At 35.6% G+C, this 22,668-nt stretch overlaps 1 protein-coding gene across 4 annotated transcripts; it reads left to right on the top strand.

The window, feature by feature from the left end:
- Positions 1 to 462: 462 nt before the first annotated feature.
- On the top strand, positions 463 to 22,459 carry LOC105449863. Of its 4 annotated transcripts, XM_011689291.1 has the most exons (9): positions 463 to 585; positions 749 to 1,000; positions 7,457 to 7,593; positions 7,913 to 8,069; positions 8,503 to 8,591; positions 15,295 to 15,438; positions 17,718 to 17,972; positions 19,994 to 20,085; positions 22,193 to 22,459. In XM_011689291.1, exons 3-8 carry the CDS (start codon positions 7,494 to 7,496, stop codon positions 20,074 to 20,076), a joined length of 828 nt encoding a protein of 275 aa, XP_011687593.1. In that variant the 5' UTR covers positions 463 to 585; positions 749 to 1,000; positions 7,457 to 7,493; the 3' UTR covers positions 20,077 to 20,085; positions 22,193 to 22,459. The 4 variants fall into 4 exon arrangements, 3 of the variants coding, with proteins under 3 accessions (XP_011687593.1, XP_011687591.1, XP_011687594.1); XR_974379.1 differs by lacking the exons at positions 749 to 1,000; positions 19,994 to 20,085 and adding an exon at positions 20,582 to 20,678; XM_011689289.1 differs by lacking the exon at positions 749 to 1,000 and having other exon boundaries at positions 464 to 585.
- Positions 22,460 to 22,668: the final 209 nt, after the last annotated feature.

Here is a 22,668-nt window from a genome sequence, read left to right as displayed (position 1 = left end):
CGTTATATTTCCGCGCAACGTCCTCAGAACTCGTGTATGTACAATGTCCCTCGGGTAAGCGTCGTCTACAATGAGAGACTTAAGACTTAAGATTTAAGAAAATTGATCAATCATATACAGTCGATTATTCATCTCACGTAAGAAGAATAATCGATTGGTCCATTTTCTTAAATCTTAAGTCTTAAGTCTCATTGTAGTCGCCGTTTAACGACATCATCGTACAAGTGCAGTGGCATCCGACATGTTAAATCCGAAACGCATAATCTCTGGAGTGCATGCGGACTTGCATCCTCGAGCTTGCGACTTGCGGGGGCAAGTCAGTATAGTGGATGCTGCGGCGTGCACACGCACATTCTGTTCTCATCCCATCTTTCCCTCATCTTCCATCCCACGATAGTCCCGTTCGACCAATCGTCTCTCGCTGGCGGGGGTTGTGCCATAAATGTCGCGTGGCTTATCTCGGATCCCGTCGTCAGATCGGCGCCACCGTGTACACCACCAACGGTATACTAGTCCACACTTTTGGCGGCAGCAGCCCAGTCTAAGGTCCAATCCCCGAACCGAACGGTCGCCCGAAATACTTAGGTAAAGGTCTACATCCTTTCTCTCTCTCTCTTTCTTTCTTTATTTCTATGTTTTTCTCTCTTCCTTTTTCTCTCTCTCTCTTTCCCTGAGTCAGGCGCAAACTTTTCTTTTTTCTTAAGAGAGAGAGAGAAAAAAACCGAATAACGGAAGCCGCGGGGAAAAGTTTTAGACGAAAAGCTGCGACGAAAATTGAGAAAGGGGTGGGAGGAGGGGGCGATATAAGCGCCATTGTGAGTGCACCTTAGGGAGGAGCAAGAGGCTGCTTTCCCTCAATCGCGCGCGAAAAACGGCGTGATTTTCCTGAAAACGCGTTTTCACTGAACGCGTCCGCGAGCCATTGTGCGACAGTGAAGAAAGAAGCGCCTGGTCAGACCTGTGGTCCTCCTGCGCTGCCCAACTGCGTCGCATATCTTTAGTAGGAACACTCGCTCTTCCACTAACCACCCACGCAAGACTGCGTGCTAATCACGTTATAATTCATCAACATGCTATCTATATTTTATTCTATTCTTTTACGTGTGTATTCACAAACTAATCATGTCACTAATTTATCGAAGGCTTATAGGTTGATACAACAAATTTAGACTAATAATTTTAATTAACGCGTTTTCTTCATGTACAATATTAATGTATAGTACAAAGGTATAATGTATATGTATAAACAAAGAGATTGTGTGAAATATTAATTCTGTCACCACGCCATATACACCTGTCATGGTTTATCAAGAGCTTAACAATAAATTAACAATAATTATTCGAGATTTATCGTCTCGAAATTCAGGATTTTTTAAATCTAATTTCATCGATCAATGTATTAATAGCCTATAAGTTATTTTAATTTATCTTCACGTTGTTATCTTCACTGGCAAGAGTGCTGTCAGTTACGCATAATCGCGACCTCATTCGTGATCTCACGTCTAGAACACTATTTTTGCTTTGCGTGACCAAATTGCTACCCGTTGCCGTTTAAAATGACGTCCCACTCTGACAGCTGTATGTTTAAAATCGAGTACAAGTCGCGCAAAAGTAGCGCGAGTCTTTTAGAAAGATGGATAAATAACTTTGTATCCTAATATGTACCCACTTTTCTATTTAAATATTCACGCGTTATTGTCAACTTTCTGTAAAATTGCATTTACATTCCAAATAAAAATTTGTTGATTGCATTATAAGAGATTATTCAATTATTCGATAATTTATCCCCCTGCCGGAAGCAAATTTTATTTTAATATCTTATACTTATGAATCTGATATATGGATTGATATTTGACATTGATTGTTTTTAACAATTCAGTACGTTTTATTATATAATTCAAAAATTGAGATAGACGTGTTCTAACAGATGTCCAACGATGCAATTATTTTATTTTAAAATCTCTTGAGCTTCAAAGTTCAAAGAAGAATAAATCTTTAATGATTATAATAAATTTTTATAATATCACTAATGAAATTACGAAATTAATATTAATTAATCATCGAAAGATATCCATCGCAAATGAACAGAAATTGTTCTTCAGAACCTTGAGACGAGTATTTATAGATTTACAATAGTCTACTCTTAAACTCTAAAGATAATCTGCCGTTAATAGACGATGATTTCATTACGAAAAAATCGCTTGGAACACGAAAACTTGAGATTCCTCGTGCACGGTCTCTCGAATACAACGACTTTAAGACAGTCCTTGTTAACGTCGAAAATTTATCGTCCCCGCTCTTTCCTGCCGAACGTATTCTCGCCACCGGTGAATTCTAATTTCGTGAATGCGAGACTTGGCAATGGCCGGCGCGCGTCGTCTACGGTTTCCTTTTTATTGCAATACCAATTTGAGACTCGCGGCGGCACACGAGCGACGCCACGCCTGACGAGCATCGCCGAGCTTATGCCAATCGCCTGCAAGTGGCGGGATTGTTTATAATAATTGGCAAGGATTTGTTTAAAGCTTACATAACGTAAGCGCACGCGCGCGATCGCGTATTTATATCGCCGGCCGAGAATAGCCGATCCGCGCGTTCCGCCAAGACCGACGCGCGTCTGTTATAGCCGTTCCCTTTCTACTGTTAAAACTCAAAACAATTTACATCCTAATCAAGGAATCATCGCGACTCGAGCTTCCCGTTTCTATCAATTTTTTCGTGTTTTGTCGCTGGAAGAAAAAAAATCTCGCCGAGCTTAAACGGCACGTCTGATCGGATTGGGGCGTTACTACTTTCTGGTCGTGTCGACATCAAATTTAACACTGTCGCAGACGCGATAGCCAAGCAATTTAAGATCTGTCACAACAAGTGAAATCTAATGTAGAAATGGTGTTTATTGGTATCCCGATAAAAAACTGTTCCTCAACTTTCGCTTAAAATAGACTTTGACACGTAATCTCTCAAAATTGTGGTAAAATATAAAATTAAAAATTCAGCTGTCATTTTCACCCCACGTTTGAGTAAAACTTTACTCATAGCCTCATTCGTAAAAAAAACATTAAAAGTGGACATATCAAGAAATTTGTTATCTTCTCTTTTTATGATAAATTAAATATTAATAAATAGAAATTATGTCTCTCGTATATAAACTCATAATTACGCTCAAAAGATATAAACAAATGTAAACAATGCATTAAATCAAGATTCACTTAATGAACACTCGTATGCGCGATGATAATCGCATAATGTCGCGTATTCCAGCTGATTGTGAATCCGCTGTCTGACCGGAACGATCGCTACTACTTGCACAACGCGCTGGTTTCTTATATGTGCCGATAAAGTTTCGACATTAATATCGCGATGTGTGAAAGTTTTCCTTCGCGTGGTTTCCTTCGAGACAGTCACGCGGATTTCCGGGGGAGGCTTTTAACAAGTCACGCGACCTCCGCAGAATCTAAAGAAACGTGCACTTAGAAAATTCGCGTTCGACCGCCCGCCTCCTGCCAAGTCAACATTGGTTTCTAACACTGGCTCACACCTTAGCCGCGTGCATCCCATCAATAGTACAAGACGCTTTCATTTTCCAGAAATAATCGTTATGTTATACTAATCATGTAATAATAATCGTATTCGTTATGCAAAATTATATTCTCAAGTAAAAATAATTTTTCTCCCAAAATAATAACAAGACGTAATTTTTAAATTATCAACAATTAAAAATTTCTGATGAATTAAATTTAAAGCTGCACGTACGTAAATATAAATAAATAAATTTATTAGCTAGAAAATATTTACAGCGAACACAAAAATTATTTATTCTTGAATTAATTCGAAGTGAACTTTACAGGATACATAATGCATTATTATTTAATCAAGCACAGTGTTATGTCAAGCTTGGCTATCTTACGAGGTCGCGTGGCGCGAGTAGCGCGGGATTTTCAGCCAAGAATGCTAGAACGACAGGTGGAAGCGCAGTCGTAAACCGTAATCCTCTTGCAACGCATTGGGAGGGTCAACTAAAGCTTCGCACGTGTTGCAGCGAGAGAGTGCCAAACCTCTTGATTATTTAATTCCTCCGTCACGCGTCTTTCATGGCGTGTGTATAACACAATGACGTATCCGTAAGACATGCATGCGCGAATTTCTGCATTTTTGTACAATCAGTCACAAAATGGCTCTACTAAATAATAAAAGAAAACAGTATCCTAATTACGGAATCTTTGTACGTAATAAATGTCTGTTAAAAATAATTAGTAATTATTTTTTATCAAAAATAATTAATATATGAAGTATTTTTTCAATATTCTTAGATTCTAGAGCTTTTTTCTATAATTCTTTAATTTTTAGTAAAAGCTCGTGGCACATTGTGTAATATATATATAATATATATATATTAGTGTCAAAATTATCAATATCATAATCATCGTTTTAACTAATTATTTCGATTAATTGTTATAATTGAAATATTCATGTGTGTGATTAATTTTTCTTTATTCAAGGAAAAACATTTAACCTAATTGAAATATTATATTTCAACGATTAACCCGATTCGGCCTGTACGCGATAGTGGGACGTATTGCAGTTTTTGGATCTTACGTCCCAGATGATTTGACCGCGCCATATATATTTTTAGAAGCCATCTAGATTACCACTCGTCCGGATGGGGATTTAATCTACCTTCTCTACCGCGTGTGCCTCTACCACGCGACTGTATCTTTCGACTTCGTTTTTCTTCCGGCGCTTCTGCGTCGCCCGATTACGCGCGCGATAAAAATTGCGATTACTCGTTTAAATCTCCTCGCTCAATTTATGTGCATTTTACTTGTTATTATATGTAATATCTAATTTTTTGTAGAAACGTTTGACAAATATCTCTCTCAATTCTACGACGTAGAACTGTGCGCAAATTGGTTAGCGTGTCAAGCACTCGTGGCTCGACCCATTTTCACGCGGATACGATTTTAAGGTCAAGATATTCTCGGGCGCGACTATCTAGTGGAAGTAGCTACGACGAGTTGAAGGATTAAGATTCTGATCACGCGACTTCAGAGATTTCTTTTCACGTCTACCTAATACCGGTATATATTATCAGAGTATTCTAAATATCTTTTATAGAAAAATGTTTTCTTGTTGATATAAAATTGTGGGGATATAAAAAATTAAATTCTCCAGATGTATCTTCATCTTTCATCTTCACTCTTAAATCAAGGAATAATCAAAATCATTAAAGTGCAAATTCGTATTATGTGCGCTCGAGATTTGCAAGGTCCGGATTCGCAAGGCTGGAGTCGCCATGGCTGCGACGAGAGCTTTACGAGGTCATTATCGTCGGGACACACTCTGGTACCATGAGTCTCCAATGGGGGTTCGCGAAAATCGGTCAAAGTCAGACGGAGACTCGTCGACTATGCCGCCTCGAGAGCGCAGCTTCTCTCGACGCTTCCACCTGTTACCAACTAAAAACGGACCGGGGCCCGGGCAGCCTAAATATAGCGACCGCGCGGGCGCGAATCCGGGACTCTTGCGTCACGGCGCGTCGCTTGTGGGCGCCGCGACACCTTCCTTTTTGCTTACTCAAGAATGCAGACTAGAAAACACAAATCACGAAACTTTGGGGACCTGCTCTCTTTCTCTCTCTCTCTCTCTCTCTCCCTCTCGCACGCTTTCTAAATTCGAGGATTAAATTGAAGAGTTCAATGCGACAATGACGTTGCCTAACACGATTTAAAAAATAATATTTACTTAAAAAAATTAATTGAAATCTAATTCTTTCGAAAGGATCTTATACTTTCGTATCGATTGATTGTTTTTAGAAATTTTGTTTTAATTAAATTATTAATGCACATATATATTTCTCGTAGAAAATATGAAACAATTAGATATTGCTTTTTATTTTCAATAGACATCAAACTTGAAGATAATGTGTCAGAATTTTGTAATTTTGATTTAATTTTATGAGAAAAAACTAAACTTAAAAAATCAATGTAAATCCGATATTCACATTCGAAATGTAATGTTACGTACGTATTCAAATCCTACCGCACATACATGCATTTAATGTAAATAAGCTAGATATATTTTTTAAATAAGAACCAACGTGACGGGTAACCCCATTTTCTCACTTCATCTTCACGACCTTCAGTCATTCCCGCCGAGAATGAAACAGGAATATCTGTGAAACCGCTCGGGCGATCCAGGGCGACTATAAAGTACGCGTGACGCTAAAATTAGCGGCATCCGTTGCGTCAACAAAAAGAAAAACGACGCTCCCGTTTTGTGTCACAGGCTACTATTGGCCGACGCAAGAAACCAATCTTGCTTTCTCACGCGATCGAAAGCGGGACGCGGGTACGCGTGACAATTTTTGAATTACAAATCTGAATTTGACAATATCAATTTATCATTTCGTCAATTCAATTTAAAGCTGACGTTATGGTATTATAATAATTTTCGTGTGATTTAAAAAAATATTTAAATAATCGTATCGAAAATATAAAAACTAATTTGTATCTTTATATTAGCTTTTCCGATATCTTCTAATATTATTATCTAACCATTTTTAATAATTAAATATAAATAATAATATGATATTTTGACAATAATTTTCTTTTTAAATATTTAATAAATTTAAAGAACAAGCTTTTCATTAGAAAAAAATGTCAGCAGCGATTCTTGAAGTCAATAAATTTAAAAAGGGGGTAAAAAGAGAGTAACTTGATAAAACTAGGGCTGACCTATGCATTCATCTGTCGGGATTGCGTCATGAATAAATAAAGGGAATAACTGCGTCATGATAATGGATTGCGGAAATGGGGCATAGTTTACCGAAGCAAGGTTAAAAAAGCACAGCCGCACCTACGCAGACCGTTAAATTTAAGGTGACTTATGCAATCACCTTAGGCCACAAGAATTTTGTAGCGCTTACTGCGAGATTCCCTCATAGGAACTTTGTTTCCGATTTCATTTAAAACGATTATATCTCTAATTTAATAATTTTTTAATCCTATTTCAAATGGAATAGTCAAAACTTTCTCAATGTAAAATCCCTTTTTGGCCGATGATTTTCTCCGTTTGCTAAAGTTTCTCTATGTTTAATTATTTCCTTTTCCATTTTCGTGTAAATTATCCTCTTTGTAACATTATCCTAATTATGTTACAAATTAAACTTTAACGTAAATTGAAAATTTATTTACCAATTGGCCAGTGTCTAAATTTTTTGAAGTTTGATGTAAACTGAAATAATTTAAAAATATATCGTATGTCCTTCAATCAATTACGACAATCTTTCTCACACGAGGAAAAGCGTTTCCTGCACAGAAGCAAATGATTAGGAACTATTATAGATACTCTCGCAAAATTATATTCGCTCGTATGCTCGCGATTCGTGAATCTAACTATGTTTTCGACGAGGATCACATGCAACCTAAGTATCCATTTACTTTTTTCCTTATTACAGCGAACGAGTGTGGTTAGCAGTTCAGTAGAGTGGCAAAATGGATGCGCGATTCAGAAGCAATCTCGATATGATCGGGCGCAACGAGCCCATCACAAGGAAGGCGAAATTTTGGCAGAGTTACGTACGGGCCTTAAAAGGTGAGTCGGTCACTTCACAGGCCCATGAAACTATCTGTTTCTTTTCAAATTTCCAAGAAATATGCATTTATATTAATTGTACAGGGTTTTTCGCATATGTAAAGCAAAATAAATAAGCCAAATTTCCAAAAATATGTATGTATTAAATCCGTATTTATATTAATTTTTCATACGTTTAATCAGTTCAGTAGAGACGTACATTAGATAATTTATGCCGATCACTATATATAATGTATATTTTTCATTTAATTTTAATATCGTCGTACGAACGAAACGCCGGAAGGATTTGTTTTTTTTAATGACGACGAAATGAAAACAGGCACTGACGACATCAGAGCTCCCGAGCACACTCACAGGCCCCGCGGCATTTTCCGCTCGGATTTTCCTGAGCTGCATTCCACCTCGTGGCCGTATGGAAAGTCAATCTACGAAAACCCGATTCACGCAGCCGACCGTATTAATGTTCCCGGATACAGGTGTGTATGTGAATTACTTTTCTCTCGCCATCGTTTATCGCCACGAACAATATCAAAATACAAGACAATCGTATTATTGCATTCTTTTTTAACGCGGTTAAAACGGTTAGCACATTATTTGTACAACTAATGCATTCTTGATTTGTCTTGTATACCGATTCTTGGCAGACATCCAAAAATACGGAAGTCTAAATATATATCTGTGCCGGCCTACTTTGCGAAATTTTACTCCTATTTTCTAGTAATAATAATCAATATAATGGCGAAATACAAGTCCAATCTGTAACTTTTAATATTTTATTTAAGCTAAGAATTTAAGCAAAAAAATTTTAGGAAATATCTACTAAATATTAAATACTATAAATTAAATGTCTATAATCTATCTGTTTATGATTAGTTATAGCGATTATGTTTTCGTCTCTCTCTTTTCCAGGTACCTACCCGTGCACCGTGAGATCTACGGTTACTCGCCAAGGCAGCTGTATCCCCATCAGTACAAACCCGTAGAACGCTTCACCCCTGGTACGTACTAAAGAACTGTGACCGAAAGAGTCGAAAAGAGAGTGAACGGCGTCTTAGAGAAAGAATCGAAAGCGCGAAACGAAACGAAAACTCTTATAATACCTCGATATCGAACGAGAGAGAGAGAGAGAGAGAGAGAGGGAGAGTGTGCGAAAGAGAAAGAGAGCGAAAGTGAGAGAGTGTGAGAGAGAGAAAGAGAAAATGAGAAAAAATAGAAGACAAGGAGCGCGATGGAAAGCAGAATATAGAGTAGAACAGAAGAAAAACGGGAGTAAGAAACGTGAAAGAGCCACGAACGCAGAGAATGGATCATGAGAATCGTCAAGGCGTACCGTAACCGAAATGTTAAGTGTTAACAGATAACTATACATTTGTTCTCGTGGACCTTCCTAGACTAAGTTCTCGATGTATAACCCGGTGCTTTTGGCTTCTGGCCGGCGTTCTTAAAGGGGAACGAAGAAAAAAACACACACACACACACACACGCACAAGCGGAATGAACGATCATTCTCGTAAAGAAAGACATCGTCGCATCTTACGCACGCACGCGACTCTCCGGGCCTTTCTCAGAAGCCAGAAACGCCTTCCCGGAGAGGTACCGTACATCACATTCTTACCTACCACCACCTCGCCTGCACATTTTAACCGAGGAGAAAAGAAGCTATCAAAAAAAAAAAAACTTGCCACCTTTCCCCACTGATCAAAAAGCTCGCCCCGACCCCCCTGCCCACGAATCCCGATTCTATGTCACGTGTCGCTACTCCGATGTGTAAAATGCGAATGCACTTTTTGGACGTACGTGTAAATCAGACCGTTTGTCTAGTTTCTCACTGTAAATCGTTAATAATAATCGTGTCTACCTTCATATACCATACGCCATGTGTAATACTAATTATTTTACGCGTCTCTCTTTGTATCTAAGTTATTATACTTATATCGCTCTATATGAGAAAACACATTTACGTACGTACAAATATATGTACAATATGTTTCAATATCTGAACTGACTTCTCTGCCTCGCGACGCTCCACTTTAGAGTTACTATCCCCCGTCTTTGGATCCTATAGATCGATCTTCATCGAGACCGAACCCACAATCAGCTCGACGTGACATGAACTTATGATAAAATGCTCCCTCATATAAACGCGATTAGGAAAACTTGGGACGGATTGTAATAACTTTAACAAAATATTTAACTGCTTAATTCAAATCATATATTAGAATTTCAATATGATATTCAACAGTCGAATTATGACAAGTTCTACAATCGTCTCAAGTTTTCCTACGTTAAATTAACATCGCCTTTCATTGTCATATCAGCTTTCTAATTTAATAAATTTCAAATTACTATGGCACAAATAATCTGTTATTAAAAAAAAATTGAAAAAAGAGATAAATGATCGATTCTGAAGAAATGAAATTGATTCTTCTAAATTGTCAAAGCATGATCAAGTAAATAAAGTCTACTTTTTTGTTACAATAATACATAAAATTTTCTCACTCTATAATAATCATCGCATATTTCTAATAATCTAATTCTAAGATTAACTGCCTAATTTCAACGAGTAATTGTATCAACGGCTCGACCATTATCGATACCATGCCTAACTCGCACCGAGCACTCAGGCGTCACGGATCATCGTTCATCGTTCACCGTTCCATCGATCATGGATCACAACGTGGATCATGCGTGTCGTGCCCGAGGTGTGTGACTCGCCCTGTGACTCGTCTCTAGAGAGAGAAAGCATTTCCTAGCTCGTCGCTAACGATTCAGAGTCATCAAAAAGTGGGGTATCATTGTCGATGTCGCGCGGTCGTCTCGCACGCCGCTGAGCAGAGCATTTCTGATTTCTGATTTCCAGGCGCTAGACCCAACAAGTGGCTCATACTGAATCGCATCATCGATTTGAGCGACCTTAGACACCAACAGATCTCCCGAAAGTGGGAGACCAAAGAACGAATCGCGCTCACCTCCCGAGCGCGACGTCATTGCTTACGAAATACAATACACTAACGTTCTCTCATGCACGGTCCCAATAATCCCGGCTTATATGCGATCCCTTACATTTACGATTTTTACACCATACATACATACTGCACTCTTTCACCCACGAGTGGAAGCAAAAACAGTTGCTCTTAGCGTTTTTATGTCTATAATAAAATTGTTTTGCGTCGTGTTTGCAATTGCTAATGCAAAGCTTTTTTAAAAATATATTTAAAACCGCGATCTTCTTAACAATTTTTTATATGTTCTTATTAATTACTTTTAAATGTGATGTTTACTCATCAAACGGATTAATATAATTGTTGTAACGTGGAATGTTATAAAGAGACAAATCGATTGACATGCAATAAGATTTTTGAGTAATTGTACTTTAATTATTGTAATTATATTTTTGAGCACTTTTAATCCGATTATTAATTATATTTCATTCGCGCATTAGTTTCAATATTAAGATAAATTAAATATCAATATGCATCACGCATTGAATCACGCATTTAGAGAGTATTTTTATATATTCTTAATCACGGCGTAAATACTGTACAGAATAATACGATTTTCTATTAAATTATTAGGTTACATTTTACACTCACATACATTGTAAAGTTATTACTTACAGAATGTTAGCCGCTTTTTAATAATACGAGACAATTTCATACCGCAATCCTGAGCATAATCACTTTTCCTTCCTTTCTTTCTTTCGATATTTTAAAACGGTCATCGAGAGAACATTGCGACTTTTCGCGATATACTCACCACGGAAAGAAAGAATATAAAAAAAAGCCATTTTAAAACATACCAGTATGAAAATCGAAATTAAAAATTCGACGTTTATGAGAACGCAACAGAAGACTATTATAGATTTTTAAAAATTTACAAATAAATTTAAGACACCATAAATAACATTTTTGTCAAATGAATTTTCGTTGCAAAATATTTTACTTTTTATATTTTTGTTCTTTTTCAGCTTGATAATGTTAAACAACATTGAAAAATTTGTAAAATAAATGTGTAACAAGGAATTTTTATTTATCGTCATAAATATATCTTATACTTTAACATAGTTAATATATAATTTTATTATATATATTAATAATCAAAAATATTTCGAACCATAAAAATAATTTACTTTAAATTTTAAATATAATAAAAAATTTATTGTGTTCATTTTGTGTTCTTTATAAAACCGACAGCTAAAGACAATTTTTTTGTAGCGCATCTTTTATTCCATTTTTCGACATAATCTGTAACATGAGACACTCACAGCGACAAGAACTGACTGCGTACGCAGTATTCAGGAATCCTTAACTCTTGCAGCTGAGGTGGATGTCGCAGCTTGATTGCGAAAAACCGATTGAGCCGAAAAGGAGATATAAAACAACGAATTGAAAATGGGATAAACCGGTGGAAAAGCTGACTTTCTGATTCGTCATATACGCGCTATTTTAAGCAGCACTGTACAATCATATAATGAATTAGTAAATAATTATATTTAAAAAACGAAATGGAACTGCGATTGGCACAGAGTGTGTGATAGACGTGTGGTAGCTGTGTTGGAAAAGGATAATACATGCGTAAATCATGCGTATTTGAGCAGAGCCGGAGACAGTGAGGAAACAGTGAGAAAAAGTTCTCCTTTCGCGAAAAAAAAATTTGATGAAAGAATAAACTGAGATACAACATGGCCGCCAAAACTTGAAAAAGCTGGAAATTTTCTCTCGACGCTTGCGCGTTCTAATTCGTGCTTCCGATTTTTCAGACACAACATCGTCGCCTGTCTCCCCCCCCCCCCAATAGAAATTATTCAACTTCCTTTAGCATATACATATAAAGAACGCAAAATGCACAAAGTGCAGTAAAAATTAATACAAGTACACGCACTAAAGTATACTTACGATATAATTTACAGAAGCTGTCTTTGACAACGAAGGTACACTTTTTCGCGTTTTACTTATATTATTTTTCACATTACCGCAAATGAGCACAAAGAACAGATCCCTTCCAGTATGAAATGAGACTGCGGGAGATCCAAGGCGATGCGAAGAAAAATCGAAAGTTCTTTTTAATACACGCTCTAATCGGCAATAATACATGCACGCGTATTTACTAACAATGGACAAATTAACGTGCAATTAATTACAACCAGATCCAGAAATTTCTATCTTTTTCAGGATATGGCATGTACTTTTTTCTTTCGTTAGTTTTCGATCCCCCCCTCCCCAAACCTCCCTAGAGCCCCTTTTTTTAGCTTTTAAGTGATCCACCTCCGCCAAACATAATTTTTTTATGACTGGAATTGCATAATTAACGACTGCTAATCAATGATGATTACACGGACGTGTACGGATCGTCGCAATATTCAGGATCGCCACGAATACTGTACATAGTTTACGTCGGATTGCACACCTGGATTTTAGTACGTACCGATCTTTAACGAAGGATTTTACGTAATTTATTCAGGCTTGGAAAGCTTAGGCAAGTGTGATCCATTAACTGACTTACGACAAATGGTAGAATGTTGTTAAATTATCAGTCATTGGAGCGTTAATCGTGGGAGAAGACTATCATAGCTGCAAAATCTACAAATTAGAAGATTTAAAATGTAAAAATGAATATTATTAATTTATATACCTCGACCATCAATTTACCCGAGAAAAATTTTTTCTAAATAATCAGCAAATATTTAGATTATAAAATTAATAACACGTGCAAAACGTTAGAATTAATACATTTAGCGATAGTTATGAAGTGAACGTTATGAAATAAAAGCAGTCGAAAACTGGTATATATCGATATCGATAGTCGCTAGTGCCAAGCTAATCACGCAAATAGAGAGTTTGATGAGCCGTAGTTTCATCATAGCTACAATTAGGCGTATGAGTCGCACATTTTAGCAGTACAGATCACCGTCTCTCTATTTCTCTTCCATTATCGATTTTTCATAACCGAGCCGTTTATTTTTTTTTTGACAACACGAACCGCCGCAGCTTTTTTCCGTCACCGACTTTTTGAAGCAGCTTTTTTCCACAAGGTTAGTATGCTTTTTTTTCACTTTACGTGACGTCATGCTACTCTTTTTGTGACAGCGCTGATTTTTTTACACACAGGCTCGTGTGTGACGCGAGTTTACGCCAGCTTTCGACAGTAGACTTTCTATGATACATCAGAGAAGAATTATATGATTATACTTTTATTAATAGACGCGCACGGCTTGTTACGATATGAAAAACAGGGACGAAACCCTAGCATTTTAATATCCCGCATTTCCTACAGGCGAACCGAATTATAACTTTAAGCGAGAGTTTGAAACAGTTCATCTAGCTAGTACATCGCAAATCAAAGTTTCGGCCTTTTCGCTAATTATATTTTAAAGAGTTCATTCGCTAATTGAACGCAAAAATAACAAGAAGCGTGCATTAGTATAGCTTGTAATTTTTAATATTTTTTCTAAACTGAAAACAATATATCTAATTTATGTAAAAGTAACTTGTGCCAAATAATTCCCAATTCTATTTTAATTTATCTATTTAATATTTCATTATAATTTAATAATGCCTGCTGTGTTTCGTGCATGATGTATGTGTATGTGCTTAATACGAAATCGTTATTATTGCAAAAATAAATATTGCAAAAGTTAAAACGCTTACTCGCCTAAAACACTAAGAGAAGAGAAAAAGAAAGCGTAAAAACAGAGATTTGGCAAATTTTGGGCCATATGCAAATTCAAATCAATATTGAATATGCTATTTAATTGGAACGTCAAAATAGATCTTAAAACATCTCTGTAAACTTAGCACCCCCACGATTAAAAAAAAGTTCGACCATAATTAAGGACTCATTTATTGATAATTTATTGCTCTAATCGCGAATTTTTTTACTTCTACCGATTCGCAGGAAATTAATATCTAAAGTGGGGGTGACGTTAATTATTGATCCTCTTTAAATAGAAAAAAAAGATGTATGTTAGATATTCAAAAATATTTTTTAATTCAATCTGTATCTCTTTTTCTTTGATATATTTTTCTTGGCAGCGCAAAAAGGAACTGACACACATATATAAATTTTTTATCATATATGTTATTCCATAGATTTTTCAAAATCGATAATATTCAATCATATAAAAATAAAAAATCTCTAAATATTGTATATATCTAAAGTAATTATGATATATTTTTAATTGGATGATTTAATTTATTATATTTATCTAATATTTTAATGAATTCTTAAAATTAATTTAAAAAATTAATTGCATTATTCCTCTGTGCGCTTGCCAGTCTTATTAAAGTAAACGTATTAACGACGAGAAGTCCGATAAATTTTTAGTAAATCACTTAGGGTTGATATTTCAATGTCTGTATAAAATATTTGCATGTTAAAAGTCAAAATAGTGTGAGCTTTTCGCGGATTCTCGACGTTATAAATTGATTGATATATTCCCAATTTTGGACGAAACGTAGCGAATACGTAATAACTATTTTCAATAATTTCAATAATTTTTAACAAGTTTAAATATTTTAGCAAAATTATTTGTATAATTTATATACTTAGGTAAAATTTATAAATTAGAAGGAACTTTAGTATCTGAATCAATTACGAATAGTGTTCGCAACGCGTTCGTCGAAGAAAAAAATGATCGAGCAAAGTTATAAGTCGATTAATTTTTGCTTTCATTTTTACAAATGGTAAAATTTCACGATACAGCGAGACCTTTCGACGCTGAGAAGGCTTGGAACGATCATTTGAACCGTCTGGCGGACATCGACAGAATGTACCCGAGCAAATCACCGCTTTTGGCTCGTCACTTAAGCCCACCACTCAGTATGAAACGATTGTTCGATATTCACGGTGAGTATAAAGCGCAAATATAATATTTAATGTACAAGTATTACGCACATTCTTTCTTTACATATCGTAATGAATATATCATTTGCAACATTTTGCTCTATTAACGTATCATAACAAATTGACGCCTTAAATGATAACAAATATAAATGGATGGGCTAAAATAAATACTTATTACTTCAATTTAAAAGATTTTTGACTCACCGATATAATGCGCAGCAACGGAGTTTTAACTGCAATGTTAATCTATAACATACAAATATAAAAAAAAATTATAGCAGCACTAAAAAAAATAACTATTTTGCTCCCTAAATTTTATATTCTTTGAGTAGATATTTAAAATAATTGCATAATTTTTAAAAAAACCTTTTTTACTTACAATTAGTATAAAATCTTAATTTTATAAGTGAAAGTTTTTTTGTTCTAATGTTCTTTTAAATCCAATTCGAAGATTGAAAAAAGAATAAAGAGATAATAGACAATTAAAATAACATATAAAAAGAAAACAACTCACCCTAAGGTTGCTCCGTCGTCGCCCGATGCCTCGCAGGCCTCCTCCTCCTCTCAGATCATCAGAGGTTCGTTGCACTTATATAACACTCGCGAAAATACGGATAATTATCGCGCGATACTTTGTATACGGCACTTCCGAAGCGGTTATAATACAACGTTCGTGCGATACTTTGTACAATATCGTTAAATCGATTGCCCGCGTACCGACTTGAGTACTTAGCTTCTTCTTCGATAAATCTTCACAACTTTTCTTTCTGATCTTCCGTTGCTGCTCCTTCAAAGTATTTGCACAACATTCTTAAGTAATTTATTATACATCGCAAAATAATTATGCCAAAAAAGGTCGTTTAGTTACATATTCTTTTTTTTTAAGCTTAAATTCTCGTAGAATTTGATCAATAAAAGTCTAATTATCGCCCATATGTATTACAATAAATCAATAATTATTTCTAATTTATTTTAGCCCATCCAAGCACCCATTTAAGGCAGTGGATCTGTGTTATACTTATTTGTAATATTTTTCTCTCTTAAATTTTATATCTCACAAAAGAAATTGACGGCACCGAATAATAACAAATATAAATAGATGGGCTTATTATTTCAATTTAAAAGTTGATTCTCACCGATATGATGCGCAGCAGCGGAGTTGAAACTGCGATGTTAATCTATAACATATAAATATAAAAAAAATTATAACAGCGCTCCAAAAAATTAATATTATAAAAAATAACTATTTTGCTTTCTAAATTTTATATTCATACTTTGAGTAAATACTTATTTAAAATAATTATATAATTTTTAAAAAACCTTTTTTCTTAGTATAAGATCTTATAATTTTACAAATAAAAGTTTCTTTGTTCTAACGTTTTTTAAATCCAATTCGAAGATTGAAAAAAGAATAAAAAAACAAGAGACAAAATAATATGTAAATAATATGTAAAAAGTAAATAACTCACCCTAAGGTTGCTCCGCCGTCGCCCGATGCCTCGCAGGCCTCCGCCTCCTCTCAGATCAGGGGTTCGTTGCACTTACACAACACTCGCGAAAATTATTACGGACAATTATTGCGCGATACTTTGTATACGGCACTCCCGAAGCGGTTACAATACAATGTTCGCGCGGCACTTTGTATATAATATCGCTGAACCGATCGTCCCGCGCGTACCGGTTTAGAGAGGTTCTCAGCTTCCCCTTCGATAAATCTCCACAACTTTTCTTTCTTGATCTTCGATTGCTGCTTCTGTAAAGTATTTGCACAACATTCTCAAATAATTTATTATACACGTAAAATAATTAAGTCGAAAAAGATCATTTTCTTAAATCTAAATTCTCGTATAGAGAGAAGGAGAGAGAATTTGATCAATAAAAGTCCAATTATCGCCCATCATGTATTGCAACAAATCAATAATTTTTCCTAATTTATTTTAGCCCATCCAATCTAAGGCACCCATCTAAGACACAGAGTGGATTTGTGAGACGTTATACTTATATGTAATATTCTTCTTCCTCAAATTTTCTCTCTTAAATGTTATATCTCACAAATGAAGAAATTATCTCATTCTAATAGCTTCGGTAGGTCGTAAAGATAGCTAAACAATCGCTGCTAATAATATTTCGTTTTAGCTCACAAGAGAAGTCCCAAGGCTGCTTTACAGCCTTTACGTAACTAGTATATATTTATAAACAATATCTACCTACCTCGGCAAGAGCTCAGCGCCGCCCGCGGGCCAGTCTGCGATTGATTCTAATTAAATTCGTCTCGCGCGCAGGTAATCTCGTGGACGACGACTTCTTATTACCACGTCCGTCGATCTTGCTTCGCAAGAAGCCGTACTTCGATCTCCTGGAACCATCACCGATGGCGCCCATCAGTGCGTTCACTAGGGACCCATGGTGGTACCCGAGCTACGCGCCCTATATTCCGAGTTACGCTCAATACCCCACACCGTTCTTTCTGAGGGACAGCTATCTCAGTCCAATTAAGCGTAGCTATCTGTGGAGCCGACATCCCTTCAGGCCCTTCGGTATGTATGCCCATACTTGATCCTCTGAACTCGAACAGCGTACCGTTCTTTCTTCACGCCGATCAAAGATCGATGCCAACTCTGCACAATTGCGATTATTACACCGATAATAAATTGATAATAATACATCCATTAACCCGTAAAGGACACCTAGGTGCGAATTCGCACCAAACGCATTTTTTTTTTTAAATTTTATATCTTCTGAAAATAAAAAGCAAAATTAAAGCAAAATGTGTTTCCCAATGTAAAATTGTCTGACCAATCGATTGGTAATATTAAATTTTCGTAAAAAGAACGTAATTGTTTTCAAATTTCGTGTTAAATAAAACCATTCAAAAAAGAGGTGTCCTTTACGAGTTAAATTGCATAGCATTGACAACAAATTCACAGTAAAATTCATAGTAAATTCATAATAATTCATAGTAATAGTAATTGACAGCTTCATTTCAAATATGAAAATATACGCTCGCGACAAATGACGATTGCGCAAATTTACGTGACGTGAGTGGCATTGGTCGTTGACAAACACTGACTGCAGATGCTATTAAAAGATGTCGAAGCATTGCGAAATTTCCGCTAGATCGTGGCAAACATGCTATACGCAATAAACTTTAATTTTTGAATATCGAATTAAATTGAAAAATATATGTAAAATATTTAAATACAGTTTCTTAATAAAAAAAACTTTCGTAAAACCTGCAGTCAGTAGTTGCAATATATTTGCGATTACTATTGCTTTTTTACTACCTTAAGAGGATATCCGTAATCGCAAATATACATCTAGACTACTATCACGAAAAGTTTATTCAAAAATATACTATTACTGCAGAGATACAAAAAACTGTTGTTATAATGTTCGAACTTTTTAATTATTTATATACGTAATATTTCATCAAAGCAAGGTATAGTAGTCTAGAATATAATATGCACTTTCTTAACATGCACTTAACATACATTATTAAATTACAGTTTAAGCACAGTCTCATGAAAGACGAGATATTTTTCGCACAGGAAGTGTTTTTCGTAATATACGTGAGCTATTGAAACTCACAATCAGCCGTCTATCTTTTTGCCAGTAGAATAGCCATAGTCTCGGTATGGGTTTTGATAATTTTTCACGCTTATCAACACCATTAGAACATTTAGGGAAAACGTTTCTACTGGCGAAAACTTCTCTTTCAATTATTCTCTTATCACAGAATCAATAAATCAATCACGAATTTTCTTCTAAAAATATGAAGATTGTTTTGAAATTTGAGCAACGTATATAATTTAAAAAATAATATATGGCGTTCGCGCGTGATCGATATTTAAAAGTTGTTAATAACATTGTTTAAATATATTATAAGCTCGTAATACTGTTTAAAAGTTCTCTTTGAAAATCGAATCCAGCTGGTTCGAGCATGAATTAAGTGATAGAAGTCATCGCCAGTCGTGACGTCGGAAAACGGGCCGGAATATCCTTTCACTTGTCACCTCGATCGAAAATATAAATCGTCGCGGCCATACGGAGATATTTGGCACCTCGGCGATATTGCTGATGATTTTAGCACATACATAACGCCGTGCCATCAGCTTCGTCGAACTGCAAAATTGAGAACACCTCGTGCCAAGCTGGCGAAATCGACATTTCGGACAACTTTGTTTTTTGAACGCGTTCCATTTTTCGACAGACTTCGTAGTCGAAATTTTGTTCTAAATCGCCAAGTGGTTGCTTTTCTTTCGAACGTTACACAATTCTTTTACAAATCGCGTAACATACACAAACGTTAAGGGAAAAAAAAATCTAAAAAAAATGTCCAAAAGGTGTCCTTAACGTTGCAACGATCCTTCAGACACCTTTTAGATGCTTTTTTTCAAACGCTTTAAACTTTTTTTAATTTCTGTCTTGTTTGAGATCTCACCAAAGACAAGTGTGATTAATAACAGACTCTACCGACTTGAAACCGAGAGAGTGTTCGATGCAGATTTAATGTAATGAGAATCGATGCTACAGCAAGCGAATGTCTATATCGTTTCAGGAGCGTTATACTACTATTATTCGCAGCCAGTTCCACGATTTCACTTTACCAGCCCGTGGTATAATAAACGTACCACGTATTAAGCGAAAAAAGTGAGCGATAAGAGATTAAAGTGGTCGAAGTGTTGAATCCCTCGCAACCCATTCACTCGTTTAATAATGTCAAACAATCAATAATCTCAATCAGAGTCGGCGGGGAGATAGTGGTGGCGCATCACGATTCACACCGAAAACGGTTCCTCGTTTGCGCCACATTCTAAAGCGTATTACGCTCGCTAATTAACACGCAAGTAGAACGTAACAAATGAGTGGTCAGTGGTGTGTATATATATATATATATATATACATACATACATACAGCGTAATAGGCCCGTGTTTTACGACGGTTGTTATGAATGAAAGAGAATTCGGGCCTCTTAACCCTTGGGCTACCACGCGTGTTTCTTCATTTTTGTAAATTACTGTTACTGTTATTGTATACCGATGGTCCCCGTGTCCCGGGAAATGCGTTCCTCCCCTTAAACGCGTAACCCACGATTACACTCGTGTATTAACTCGACTGTTTTTTTTCCCAAATGTTTCTCCCCAGAATGCGTTACAAGAATGTTCCCTAATCCTTGTGGTAATTATTAATTGCCGAGCCGTCACTCCGACTGAGGAGCCGCTGACAGAATCTCGAACACGCGGTATGTGCCCGATAATGTCTGTCTGCCCCACAGTGGTGCAGTAATAATTGTTTGTACAGTGATTAAAAAAAAGCACCGTTCCGCAAATTATGATCGCTGCATGATCACACATTCGCCACATTTATTTGTTAACACTAGAAGAGTTTCAAGTTTATTTCGCAGCGTCGAAATGATCCTCTAATTTAAATTAAAGTAACATATTTAAATATTTAAATATTTTTGTTAAATATTTTTTTCAAATTGATTATACAAATTTTCTTATTGTATTTCAATAACCGTGTAATCAATGGAGAAGAGACGATAAGAATAATCCATCTATTATTGATTTTATAAATTTACTTATCTCGCGAGTAAAGTAAAAATATAAGAAAGGCAATATATAACGTAAACGGAAGCTAATACACATATATATCTTCTAGTGTTAAAATCAACGTGTCGCTCGCGATTATTAGTATTCGCAAACCATAGCACTCACCGCTTGTGGGATGTCGATGTTTAGCATAAAAGACAAGTCGTTCGACGAGTCCCCGTAGACAGGACTCGGCCAGAAGCGTCGTAGCCGAAGGGTTTCGTTAACGAAACATCATCCTAATTCCTCACGTAATCGGTAGCATAATCATCTAATCATAAAATTGTTTTACAATCAACATCTATCACGACGGTCTGTACACGATTTGAGAGCTGTATATATTTTACGGATCATCATTTTCCTCCGTTTTTTTTCTTGTACGTATATTTTCAATTAATGTATATATCATATTTTGAGTTTTTTCAGTGAGAGACACTTGTGTTATCGAAATACTTTATGTCTCGAATACCCCCAGACGAGTGTACATATTAGGGGGCCTCGTTTCACGGTGTAATATTTCCGTTCGACGTAGTATTTTGGCTAATTTATCAATACATTAAATGTCGCGTAGAATAGTTCGAGTTACCACTTATAATTTGCCAGTTTTAAGCTTGCTGTGTTAAATTTAGACACTCATATTTAGCGATTGATGTAATGCCTTAATACCGGTGTTTATATTTTGCATTTGTAAACGACTAACTGCCATCAGAATAGTCGAAACGTTACACCGTATACAACGAGGACGTGTAAAAACCTGAGTTTTCTAATGTTTGTACATTGTATATAAAAGTTCTATAAAAAGTTCTGCTGAATTTCCTGAAGGTTTTTACTGCAGAAGGACGTATTGCGTGCAACTCGAAAATTGATTGAAGATACTCGCATGTCAAATTTTCGATTTTTAAAAATCCAGGATTTATCTTATATGTCGTATATTAATTTTGTATATACTTCCTCCAGTAGAAATCTCGAAATAAGGCTCTTATGGAAAAATAATAAATAAAAAAATTGAGCTTATCTCGACGTCGCATTGATAAGCGCAATTAATCGACATCATGACTTGTGATTTCTCAAATATTATCCGTCTTGTTTAAATATTTTTCCATAAGTTGCACGTGATTGTCATTCCATTTTTTCATGTTTGATCAATACGTTTCTCTTTTTGCAGCTCACTACGCTTACTGATGACTGCCTGGTGCTACACGGAAAGCGTGAAACAAAAAAAAAACGACGAAAAAAAGAAAAAATAATGCCTGAAAAAGGTCAACCAAAAAAAGAAAGAAAACTTGCATCACATATCCCGAAAGAATTTTGGCGTCTCTATCACAGTGCATATTTCCACGGAGTTTTATTTATTTATTAACATTTCCCATCATATGATTTATTGTACCTCTCATCCATAATCTGAAATAAAATAAACACTGCCAAAATTTTATTTACAGAACGGTCAGTTTACCCGATCTCGTTTTCCTTCCAGGCAAAAATTTTTCAAATAATATCATTATATGTAATTTCAATTGTAACAATTTGTAACTTATAATTTCAATTTGCTATGATTCATAATTAATTTCAATAAGTTAAAATAAAATACATGCTTGATTTGATAAGAACTGTTGAAAAATATATCTCAATCGGTCGATTATT

The sequence above is a fragment of the Wasmannia auropunctata genome, unplaced genomic scaffold (assembly GCF_000956235.1).
Source record: "Wasmannia auropunctata unplaced genomic scaffold, wasmannia.A_1.0 LD336071.1, whole genome shotgun sequence".
Lineage (NCBI taxonomy): Eukaryota > Metazoa > Arthropoda > Insecta > Hymenoptera > Formicidae > Wasmannia > Wasmannia auropunctata.
This window is presented reverse-complemented; position numbering and strand designations above follow the sequence as displayed.